Source organism: Carcharodon carcharias, chromosome 28 (genome assembly GCF_017639515.1).
Source record: "Carcharodon carcharias isolate sCarCar2 chromosome 28, sCarCar2.pri, whole genome shotgun sequence".
Taxonomy (NCBI): Eukaryota; Metazoa; Chordata; class Chondrichthyes; order Lamniformes; family Lamnidae; genus Carcharodon; species Carcharodon carcharias.
Genome location: NC_054494.1, coordinates 8,620,673 through 8,633,344, shown reverse-complemented (window position 1 = coordinate 8,633,344; position 12,672 = coordinate 8,620,673). Strand labels below are relative to the sequence as shown.

Sequence of the window (12,672 nt, the reverse complement as noted above, 5' to 3'; positions counted from 1 at the left end):
CCCTTTGTCTGTGCATGTCAGACAGCAGCTGTGGTCAGGGATAGGCAAGCAAATTTAAACCCAGACCTCAGTAATGCAGTGAGCTAAATACTAAGCACTGAGCAGTACATCAGGAAGGACTCCGTATTTGATTTTCCTTCCTTTTATCGGGAAGCACCTGGTCTCTTACTCAATCCCCTCTCTGGAAGATCACATCAGCAGTGGCACAGATCAACCTGCCAGCACAAGTAGAATGCCATTTGGCCCATCATATCTAGGCTATCTAATTAGTTCAAATCCCCAGCGCTTTCCCCATAACCTGCAATTTTATTCCCAATCAAGTAATTATTCTATTCTTTTTTGAAAGTGTCCTGGCACTGCGTCTCATATCGTCCTCAGGAGTCACTTGGTTCACTGGGAATTACGTATAAGCCTACTAAAGTCTTGGGTAATAGTGTTTTACTGGGAGGAATAAACATTTAAGAGTTTTCCCATCCACAGGATCAGCCTGCAATCCATGAGAAATTCCAATGATGCAAAATGTTCCCAGTCTGTGGTGGTAAGTAATAATGTTATTTTATCTGGACTTCAACTTTCACCAATATTGAAAAAAAAACCACAGCATGTCAAAGCTACAACAGCAGTAGAATGTCTGCTCCTGCTCCAAACCCCACTCTCGCTATGCAAATGATCCCCTATCATCGATGAGTCAGAATCCTGGATCAACACACTGAACTTCAACCACCCCAAACACTGCAGCCTTTCAAGAAAGCGGCTCCCCAAAGGAGATGGGCAATAAATGCCAACCTTCCTGAGAACGAATAAAAAGCCTTCAGTCCATTCTCTGTTCATCTGACCTTTGGAATGACCTGATGCCCCCTCTCGTTGCAAAGACTAACACCACCCCCACCCCCCAAAACACACACCCCTACCCTACCCTGTATTTGATTTGATGGGACAGAGATGGAGGCGCGTCCCTATAAGATCAGTGACCTCCATTATCACCAGTGCCAACCTCACAGTGACATCCAGGAGCAGGACAACCTGTAACCAGACTTGGCAGTGTCCAGGCCAGGTGCATTCGGCGGGGTTGGGGGGGGGAGGCTTGGGTCTGCTAAACTCTAGCCCAAAAGGCATCCCCTTGCTCAGAAAGCCTGAAGTTCCCATTCCCATATGGAAAGTCCCGGGACAGCCGAGCCTATTGCACCCCCACCCCTCCCCCGGGGGATCAGTTTCTCTCCGGGGGAGGGAGAAGAATCCCAACCGAGTCACTTTCTGAAATGGACAGGAATTGAACAGTGCGGGATGAATAAAATTTGTACTGGTCCGTTCCTTACCCGGGAGATGGTCAGCGGCTGCTCGAAGTCCTTCCCTCCGACCAGCCTGAATCCCCAGGGCGCTGGTCCAAGCAGATTGATCCTTAACTGGGACATTGTGCGGGGCGGGAGAAGTTGGGGAGGGGTGGGTGGGGGACGGAATTTGGGAGCCCAGGACTGGCACTCACTGCTTGATCCCAGGAGCGCAGCTTCCTCCTGCCGTTGCTGCTGAGGGTTTTGGTAAAACTTTACAGGAGTGGAATCATTTCCGAGGTCTGTGTGAGTTTTTATTGTGTGACCAACAACAGACGTCAGCCAGTCCCTCGCCCTGTTGCCTTGTATGGTGCTTAGTGTCTGGATCCGCCTTTTCTCTCAAAACAGCGGGCTGTACCCACACACACCCTTTGATTGATTTATCGGTGTTTGCTTTTTACATGAAGTTTCCATTTTACTTCCAAAAACACTGGAAAGACAAGATCCCCCCTCAGTCACGTGAACACAGCTCTGAACATTTGCACTAAACGTTTGGAGGTTTAGCAGGGGCAGATAAGCAGTGATGTGGCAAACCATCAGACAGAGAATTAAATAAAACTACTGCATTGACAACGTCAGTAAACATTGTGTCCCAAGTCATGCAGATATAATTGTTTTAACAAGCTTCTGGGAAAACCGGTTCAATGGAACACACAGTGGGAACATTCCCAGCTCAGGCTCTGTATGTGTACAGACTATTCCTACATTCTTTGCTGTCAATCATGCTGGATTACAGTCTAAACCTTTACCCATTATGTGCTGTTCAAGATATATATAGATATATATATCTATATATACACTACACCATTTTTCCTCAAGCCCACTTTTTTCCCCAAAACTCACCAAATCCCACAGGCCTTCCAGTTATTTTCCTTCCATTAAATCTTCCATTCGTACACCACCAAAACTAGTCCGGAGGCTGGGCTGTATTTGGGTTTTAGGTTGAAATTCCTGCAAGCAAATATAGGAACATTGGGTTTGAGTTTATCTCTGTTCCATGAACTTCCTCCGACTTCGGTTACAAGATAGTGATGAGTTCTCATGTTTTTGGAGAGGATTATCTTGCTGAAGAATTGCATAATAATGCTATTCTATTTGGGGAGGAGGGGCATTTGTAAATGTGTGACATTTTCACTGGGCTGGGATGTACCAAGTAATATTTGTGCCATTCAAGTGCCAGGCAATGACCATCTCCAACAAGAAAGAATCTAGTAATATCTTCTTGACATTCAGCTGTATTATCATCAATAAATCTGCCATTATCAACATCCTGGGGGTTACCATTGACCAGTAACTGAACTGGACCAGCCATATAAATAATGTGACTACAAGTATAAGTCAATGCTGGATATGCTGAAGTGAGTATCTCTTGACTCCCAAAAGCACCATTCCCAAAGCACAAGTCAGGAGTGTGATGGAATACTCCCCACTTGCCTGGATGAGTGCAGCTCCCACAACACTCAAGAAGCTCGACACCGTCCAGGACAAAGCAACCTGCTAGATCAGCACGCCATCCACCACCTTAAACATTCACCCCCTCCAACACCAATGCACAATAGCAGCAGTATGTACCATCTACAAGAAGCAAAGCAGCAACTCACCAAGGTGCTTTTAACCCATGACCTCTACCACCTAGAAGGACGAGTGCAGCAGATGCATGGGAACACCACCACCTGCAACATCCCCTCCAACTCACCATCCTGCCTTGGAAATGTATCGCTGTTCCTTTGTTGTCGCTGAGTCAAAATCCTGAAATCCCTTCCTAACAGCACTCTGGGTGTACCTACACCACAGGGACTGCAGCGGGTTCAAGAGGGTGGTGGTAAGGGCAATAATTGCTGGCCTTGCCAGTGACACCCACACTCTACAAATGAATGAAAAAAAGCACATTTGAATGCCATGTCCATAAAGTTATGAAGTCAATTCACTCAAGTGCTACTGTTTGTTTTTCAGTTTTGCCTTCCTCCCTGGAGTCACTAACTCAGTCTCTGTTGCTTCTGGCTGGCTGTAGACATGGAACAAAAGCTAGAATTTTACATTCAGGTTGTTAAACCAAATAATTGCATTCAGAATGGTGGAGTGCGTTGCTGCGATGGCCCCAATGTATTTGTAAATCAGGCACTGAGTCATTACATGGACTCCAGGCGACCAATGAAGAGTTTTCAATTTTCTATTTGTGCAGCTGCCATGCTTTGTGTGGATGCAGTTTTGTGTTGTCGATGAGTTTCACAGAAGGTTGACGCTGGAAATCCTCTGCACTGGGCCTTTCTTGAACTGCTAGCGATCCCCTGTGAATGCCATTTGATTTTTCCCACAAACTCACGGCACTAAGTCGCGCAGAGCGTTTGTGCCAGGGGTGTCGGCAGGTGCACCACTCTTTACAAGTGAGCAAAGACTGCATTGGTGTGCTATTTGACTGTGGGAGCTTCGCAGTCAGCCCTCATCTAATGACCACACACCTGCAACTTCCAGCAGGGGTCACAGGACAACTGAAGCAGGTGATGATACCCAAACAGTTGGCCGGGCTAAGCTCAGCTAACTCAGGGAGGACCGGTGCACCTTCATAGGCAACAAGTCAGCAAACAAGCTTGAATGATTGCAGTGATTGCAGTGGCAATGGGAGATCTGATTATGACGTGGAGTCTTGGTTTTCCATCACATTTGTGTAATGCCCTGTGAGCAAAAATGAGGTCATTTTGTCTATTTTGTGGCTGTGCCTTTAAATCCAGTCAGAGTCTAATTAATTTAGTAAACCCAAGCCCGAGGATCAGACTTCTGCACCAGACTCGCTTTGCAAATTCTAAACTGCAGCAAGGCGTTTAAAGCTCAGTTTGTATAAAATGGTCAGGTCCTTTTTAAAGTTGAACGGTCGGGTATTCAAAATCCAGGTCCATTGAAGAGACAGTAAGAAAAGGAGGGCTCAGGGCAGAATCGTCCCAGATTTGCACTCAGTGTGGCAGCGGGCGCCAACTGCAATGGTGGCTTTTCACACCATATCGTCCCAAACCTTCCCAGGAATCACGCTGTCTCCATGGTGGGTGGCCTCTCATTCGCCCGCCACACCATCACCTCACCGCCTCAGCACGCTGGGCGCCATATTTAAAGTCCAGCCGCGTGCACCTCTCAGCGCTTCCAGCCCAGGGCTGCTGCAAGGAGGGAATGGCCTTGAAAGGCAAAAAGACCACAGCTCCCAGGTTCAATGACGTGTCTCTCGAGCACCTTTTGGACACAGTGGAGGCTCGTTGTGATGCCTTCTACCCCCACTCTGGTTGCAGGATGAGCAGTAACCTCACTAATTCGGCTTGGGAGGAGGTGGCAGCGGTGGTCAATGCCAACGCCATGTGAAAGAGGACAGCCACCCAGTGCCAGTGCAGGATGAATGATCTCCTCCATTCTGCCAGGGTACCTCACTCTTCCCATCACTCTCAACTCACACACTCCCAAACCCATCACACATCCACAGGGATCTCACACCTCAAGGGACAACACCACTAACTCTCACACACACCCTCACACCTCCATCAGGCTCATACCCTCTGGTGCTCACATCCTCATCCTGTCCATGTCTCCGCTCACCACACAAACATCCCACACAGTGCCATGTGTCCTGCTCACACTCTCTCCATCTCTTTTCATACAGGAGAAGATGGGTCACAACAGCAGCAAGAGGTCCCAGACTGGGGGTGGAGTGACCCACATTAGGCCCCTCACTCACTTTGAGGAGTGTGGCCTCGTGCTGACTGGTGAGGATGTGGATCGTGCCTGCGGTGACAGTGAGGTCAGTGGTGAACACACTCATGAGGATCCTGCACCACACCATCCCTCTCTCAATGTAACTGTGAGTGCCTCTCTCTCCTGCTTTTGACTCTGCTGCCATGCACTCATTATCTCTACTTTGGTTCACAGGGAGCTCTGCCAAGTGACCGACACCCTCAGCCAGCCAGTCCCTCAGCTCCATCCAGGTCCTCACCTCCAGCCAAGAGGACACCTCCTCCATTGAAGAGCTGGAAATAAGCAGCCTGGAAGACCCGTCACAGCGCTTACCCACACCCTGCACCAGCGCAGAGACACACACCTTGGTGGGACCTAGATCTAGAGCAGGCTCGGGTTCACAATCTGGTGGTCACTGCACGGACACATGTCCACAGCAGGAGGAGGCAGGTTCAGCCCAGCTCCCCGGCACTCGGAGGGCTGCTGGGGAAGAGGCATCTGTGAGGCCCGAGTCAGATAATGAGCCTCTGGGTTTGGCCTTCCCACTCATCCTGGAGAGTCAGCAGAAGGCGGGGGAACATCACACAGAGATGTTGGAAGCCCTCAACAGAGTGGCATGTGAGTTGGAGGAGTGCGTCCACCTGCTCTCTGATGTAGTGGTGCCCACATGTGTGTGTATTGTGATCTCCATGGGGAGGATGGCGCACACCATGGAGTCCCTGGTCCAGCAGAATGTGGAGATGTGCGCAGACCTGCACTCCATCACAGGAGCCATGGGTGAGTTCCTGCAGTGGCAACATGAGAGGGAAGTGGGTCACCTCAACTTCCGTCCGGGTGCTCCTTCCCCTCAAGGAGTCAGGCCGGGGTCCTCAGGTACCTAAAGGGAGGAGGAGCAGCAGCTGGACAGCCCTGGGTCACCCACTCAGGAATCTCAGAGGCTTCCTCTCCATCCAAGTCCACTTTTCCTGTGACCCCCTCAACCTCATCCTCTGTCACTAGAGAGGAAGCAGCTGGCCAATGAGTGATTCTGAGGGAGAGGTGTGTGTGTGGGGGGCAGGGCCTTTCAGAGACTCGTGTAATCACTCTCCACGCACATGGATCCTTCACATATCACACTCATCTCACTGCCCTGAGCATTTTGAATGCTGCCTGCTGGGGGTCACTTTCAGTTGTCCATCTGAGCTGAGCTGTATCTCCAGCCACCCACTGACCACACTCCCATGAAGCACCTGATCTCACCCTCAATGACCGTCATTTCACTTTCAATTTAGAAAGCATGGTCTGGGTTCTCTTTACCATCAGCTCCCCTGTCTTTTCCCCTCCCCAGTCACCCATTCCCTTTCCCCCATCACAGTTGAGCCCCTGGCATCACCTTCCACCTCCCCTCTGTGACCCTCTGTGACCTACCAGCCACAACCCTTTTCCTTCAGTGATGTCCAGGTGAATGTGCACATTCCCTTCCTTCCCCAAAAATCCCACCCACTCCACACTTACCTCCCCGACCTCCCACCCCTGGACTCTGTGTCTGCCTCTGAGTCCCCACGAACCACCCTCGTCATCCCTTTTACCACTACTGGTGAATCCTCATCCTCCCACCCTACTGCCTCACTCTGCCCTCGGTCATTCTCACCATTCCCTCCTACCATGCCCACCCTCAGTTCGCTCCCCAGGAGGTGGTCATGGACCCATCATACCCACCCCCCCCACCCCCGCCTTGCACATTCAGCTGGACAGCGCCCCCCTCCGAAATCCACCCCCCTCCACCCCCCCTCCGGACATCCCCCCCTCCAGACCCCTTCCCCCCAGAACCTCTTCCCCCCTGGAAATCCTTTCTACCCTGGAAGCCCTTTCCCCCAACCCCCCACAAAAGCCCTTCCCCCCACCCCGCTTAGTCCCACCTTCCTGACTCCCTCAGGCACCGTCACTTCTTCCTCCAGCTTCATTCCTTCCACCTTCCCAACTCCTTCCTCCACCCTTACTTCTTCCCCACCCTTACTCCCTCCCCCCTCCACACTCTGTCCTCCCTCCCCCCTCCACACTCCGTCCTCCCTCCCCCCTCCACACTCCTTCCTCTCCCGGACTCCCTCCCCTCTCAGCACTCCTTCCTCCCCCCTAGACTCCTTCCCCTGTCCGTACTCCTTCCTCCCCCGGATTGCTTCCACTTTCTACACTCCTTTCCACCTCCGAACCCCTGCCTTTACACCTTCCACCCACCGTACACATACCTCCCAGTTACCCACTCCTCCCCATTATCACCTTCTCCCCCCATACACCCTCCCACCAGCCTCACCACCCCCGACACCTTCATTCTCCCCCGCCAAACCTCACCCTTCCCTGACACTTCTTCCTCTCCCAGCCGATCCTGGCCCTTCCTCTCCCAACCCCTCTACCATCACCCATTGTGACCATCAGCGGTGACTTTTCAGCTTCCGTGAGCTGCTTCGCGGTGGAGTCATGAGAACCCACCCAGCATGCAATAGACGTTCCTCCAGGATCCCATTGCTGTTGGGCTGCAGCATCTTCTGCTCCTCGGAGTCCGCGATGTGAGCAAGGCCCTGGCGGTAAGTCCCGACCTTTTCATGCCACACTTGTCAAGGCGTGTTCTGCACTGGTGCCTTTTCCCACCAACATGGACGGACGATCCAGCGGGGTGTGGGGTGGGGTGTGCTGTGGGGACGAGCTGTGGGGGGATGAGTCCAATGGGCTGGCCTTATAACGTCATGCTGATGTATTACAATGAGGTCTCCGATGTCTGATGGTGAGGAACACAGCCTGCTATCGGTGGACGGAGCGGACAAACCAACATCGTGAAACTGATTTTTGGGCTTCTTGCTATATTATCCGCTCCCACCATCGAACATGCCCAACGCCAGTGGGCACTGAAAATCCCAGCCTTGGACCTAACTGGCATCTTTCACACTGTCAGGCATCCCAAAGTCCTTTACAACCGGGAAAGTACTATTGAAGCGAACAGCCCAGCCACTATGTACACAGCAGGATCCCACAAACAGCAGTATGAAAATGACCAGATAATCTGATTTAGTGATGTTGGTCGATAGATGGGGAGGGGGGGGGGGGTGAAGAAATGACCAGGAGAGTGAGGGGAAAGTCTTTGCTTTTCTTTAGAATAGTCTCGTGGTATCTTTTATATCCACCTGCAGGTTTAAAGTCTCTTCCGAAAAACAGTGGGCGGAATTTTCTGTGCCCACTGGCATCGGGAGTCATGGCGAGCGTGTGTGGACGAAATGGCAAAAATCAGTTTCACGCCATCATGAAACTAGTTTGTAATTGTCCGTTCCGCTAATCAGTGGCGGGACCCACTTGCTGTGGCCAGACATCAGGAACTTCATTGTAATGCATCTATACATCATTACAAGCTCAGCTCACCAAAATCATCCCCCCACGCTGGATTATCAGGGTCATCGGCGCGATTGCATGCCAACGTGTTTCACAGCAGCATTTATAAAGCCTGCACCTGGCGAGCTGCACCCTCGAGGGGAACTCAGAGGTGAGTGCACAGTAAACGCTGCGCAGCACTCGTGAGGGTCATCTGTTAGACCTCAAGGTTGAGGGGCAGCGCATTCAGGCGAGAGCACAGGCAAGTCGCTTTCTCCCAGCCGGCTGGCAGTGTTGTGCCGGGGCAAGGGCTACCCTGCGGTTGAGGTGAGTTGGGGTGACGAGGGTTGCCCTGCGGTTGAGGTGAGTTGGGGTGACGAGGGTTGCCCTGCGGTTGAGGTGAGTTGGGGTGACGAGGGCTGCCCTGCGGTCGAGGTGAGTTGGGGTGACGAGGGCTGCCCTGCGGTCGAGGTGAGTTGGGGTGACGAGGGTTGCCCTGCGGTCGAGGTGAGTTGGGGTGACGAGGGCTGCCCTGCGGTCGAGGTGAGTTGGGGTGACGAGGGTTGCCCTGCGGTCGAGGTGAGTTGGGGTGACGAGGGTTGCCCTGCGCTCGAGGTGAGTTGGGGTGACGAGGGTTGCCCTGCGCTCGAGGTGAGTTGGGGTGACGAGGGTTGCCCTGCAGTCGAGGTGAGTTGGGGTGACGAGGGTTGCCCTGCGCTCGAGGTGAGTTGGGGTGACGAGGGTTGCCCTGCGCTCGAGGTGAGTTGGGGTGACGAGGGTTGCCCTGCGGTCAAGGTGAGTTGGGGTGACGAGGGTTGCCCTGCGGTCGAGGTGAGTTGGGGTGACGAGGGTTGCCCTGCGGTCGAGGTGAGTTGGGGTGACGAGGGTTGCCCTGCGGTCGAGGTGAGTTGGGGTGACGAGGGTTGCCCTGTGGTTGATGGTAGTGCACAAGCACGTGGGGGGTGTGGGGGAGGGAAGTGGCCACGTATTAGGGACACCTTGTATAAAGTGACCATTCATCCGGAGCTGAGACAGTTCAGACGCAGCCACATTGATATGATTGGAGTCCGGCCTCTAGCTTATCTGCCCACTCAAGCAACACAGAGGCATGCAAGTGCCCCTAAATCCTCCAGAGATTTTCACCCCTGGGGTACAGTCTACAAACTAATGAGCATTTTAGTAGACTGCAGAACAGTTGGACGACTGGGTACGTTGTACAGTCTCCTTGCTAAAACTGGCCATGGAGCAGTCACTGGGGGAGACACTCACAGCCCCTTGCAATGTCATCATCCTGGTTTGGACCAGTCTCCCCCATGGTTCAAGCTAACAGGGCAGCCTTGCAGTGGGGGTTAGGAGAATGCCTGTGCCTGAGCTGAGAGCACAGCCTGCAGTCCGATGGGCGAAGCTGCTACCAATCGGTCAGGTGGAGAGGGGCGGAGGTGGGTGAGGTTTCGGGCAGCCAAGCAGCGCACTAAACTCTGACCATCCAAGTGGTGCCCAGCGCTCTCCGGGATGTGTTAAGGGGTCTTCAGACTTAACCAAGAGAAGCTCTTAATGTACCCAAGCTAATCCACACGTCTCTCTCTTTCATCCTGTTTTTGACCTGTCACCATGGAGCCTGCTGACCTAGCTGTGTGCCTCATGGCTTACAGAGAGCAGAGACGAAGGACAGCTTGTCATTCCTGCAGATTACCGAGAACCAGTGTGGCTGAAGACTGCGCATGTCCAGGGAACTGGTCAGTAACATCCACCAGCTGCTGCAGGATTTGGTGCCACGGGGACATGGAGGGCATCCACTGCTAGTGGCTGTGAAAGTGACCGCGGTGCTCAATTTTTATACCAGTGGTTCCTTTCAGGGCTCCACAGGTGACCCCTGTGGGGTATCACAAGCCTCAACCCACAAATGCATCCATGAGGTCACAGATACCATCTTCACAAGGGCAACACAACTTTGTGCATTTCGGCCAGGATCAGGACAGGCAGGCAGCAAGAGCGCTGGGATTTGCCCAGCTCTCAGGTTTTCCACAGGTGTAGGGTGACATCGACTGCACTCATATGGCGCTCAGATCTCTGTCACAACTACATCAGCCGCAAGGGCTTCCACACTCTGAGTGCGCAGCTGGTGTTCGACCACCACAAACACAGCCTGCAGGTCGGAGCATGGTTCCCAGGCAATGTCCACCACTCCTACATTCTCAGTAGGTCTCAGATCCCTGACGTCTTCCAGGGTCCACAGAGGCTGCAGGCTTGGCTCCTCAGGGACAGGGGCTACCCCCCGGAGGATGTGGCTGATGACATCCGTGTGGCAGCAGAGAGAAGGTACAACGAGGCTGAAGCTGCAACTCGCAATTTGGTGGAGCAGACCATCGGGCTGCTGATGATGAGGTTCCGGTGCCTGGACCGGTCTGGTGGAGCCCTGCAATATAGTCCGCAGAGGGTATCATGCTCGTCGGTGCCTGCTGAACCCTTCACAACCTGGCGCTGCAACAGGGAGAGGACCTGGCTGAGGAGGAGATGGACAAGCCGCACGTCTCCTCCAATGAGGATGAGATGGGGATGAAGGTGAGAGGTCCTCGAAGGACAGGAGACAGTGATGAAGCCATTGCACTGGCCAGACAAGGCAGGCACACTCAGGAGGCCCTCATAGATTCACTGAGGATGACAACGACATGCAGTGAGGAGACACCATAGATCTTCACATTCATCTGTGAACGTTTGACTCCTGTCTGGCTGATGGCAGTGCATTTACCTCCTGTGATAAGGCTACTGTCCTGGAGGTACAGCAGAGACACATAGTGCCCCTACATTCAGGAGGATGATGAAGACATGCAGTAGGGACACCCCATAGATCCTCACACAGCTTATGTGAATGGCTGTCTCCCGTCTGGCTGAGGGCACCTCGCTTGCGCTCTGTGAACAAGGTCATACCAATGAAATACTGCAGAATAACTTTAACTTCTCCTGATCCTATGACATCCTTTGAGACCTGAACCCTTCAGGACCACACTTTCACCGGACACAGATGCTGATGAGATGGGGACCAGCCTCACATTAAAGGTGCTGGGAGCACACAGAGAGAATGAGGGAACTCTGTGCTGACATTCTGGCAGCAATGATAAGCCCCATCGAGGAGCAGGTATGACTGGTGTAACCAGTGAGAGTGAAGCCATACCACCAGTGTGCTGGCACCATGATGCTGGCAATCTCAGGAGGCTGTGGTGACAACACAGTTGGACACCTTGATCTCCATCGTTGTTGTAAAGGGAGTGGACGTGTGCAATGTGATGCAGTCTCGTTCCCTGCATTTAGATCTTTAACCTCTGCCCTGACACTCTCCTGTTCATCATTTTTTTTTATTAGTTCACGGGATGTGAGCTTCACTGGCTGGGCCAGCATTTATTACCCACCCCTAATTGCCCTTGAGAAGGTGGTGGTGAGTTGCCTTCTTGAACCGCTGCAGTCCATGTGTTGTAGGTACATCCACAGAGCTGTGAGGGAGGGAGTTCCAGGGTTTTGACCCAGGGACAACGAAGGAACGGTGATATATTTCCAAGTGAAGATGGATGAGAGAGTTAATATCGAGGCCGATCAGTGCCCGCTGATTACTAAGTAGCTCTGACTGAGCTGATTTCTGAAGTCTCGTGTTTTCTCGATCTGTGTCTAGTTGGTAGGCGATGATAATTTTGATAATTTCGCAGCCTCTCAATACCACCATCAAAGAATAAAGGACAAAGAAAAGTACAGCACAGGAACAGGCCCTTCGGCCCTCCAAGTCTGCATCGTTCTGTTAAATCCTATCCAGATCAACGTTGTGCAGCAGGACTCTACTTCTGATCTGATCATTAGAAACAGCAATATATTCTATTCTGTGCTTGATAAAAGTCTTTTGCTGGGATCAACTCCTCTCCATCGTTAGATCCTGGGTTCAGATAACAGCAGAACAGCCAAAACAACAGATGGACACCAATCAGTGGTGGTTAGATTCCAGGGGGACCTGTCAGTCATATTCAAACAGCCCCGGTGCTAACCCATGAGTCATCGCTGGTTCAGTGGGAGTGCGCTGCTGCACGTTTCCTACAATCAGAGGAGCATTGGAGATGGGCAGGAACTGGCAGGCTGCAGAGCTGAATTTGCAGTCTGCAGGAACCCCTGCGGATTTCTTGCATTTCAGAATGCGTGCTGATTTATAGAGACCAAACGCTAAAAGCATGTGGGGGATTGTTCAGGATAATATTACCATTCAGTCTGTCAGGATCCCACGCATACGATGTAAATCCTACATATTACATACTTAGTA

At 52.2% G+C, this 12,672-nt stretch overlaps 1 protein-coding gene across 2 annotated transcripts in view; it reads right to left on the bottom strand.

Moving 5' to 3' along the window:
• The window catches only part of pdlim1 (PDZ and LIM domain 1 (elfin)), a 205,650-nt gene extending 204,063 nt beyond the window's left edge, over positions 1 to 1,587 (bottom strand). Inside the window, exon 1 of one of the 2 annotated variants that reach the window (XM_041176307.1) lies at positions 1,317 to 1,587. In XM_041176307.1, the coding sequence (XP_041032241.1) occupies positions 1,317 to 1,412 (96 nt within the window). In that variant the 5' untranslated portion in view covers positions 1,413 to 1,587. The remainder of the gene's footprint in view (positions 1 to 1,316) is intronic. The other variant, XM_041176308.1, reaches the window with a different exon arrangement.
• Between the last annotated feature and the right edge of the window lie 11,085 nt (positions 1,588 to 12,672).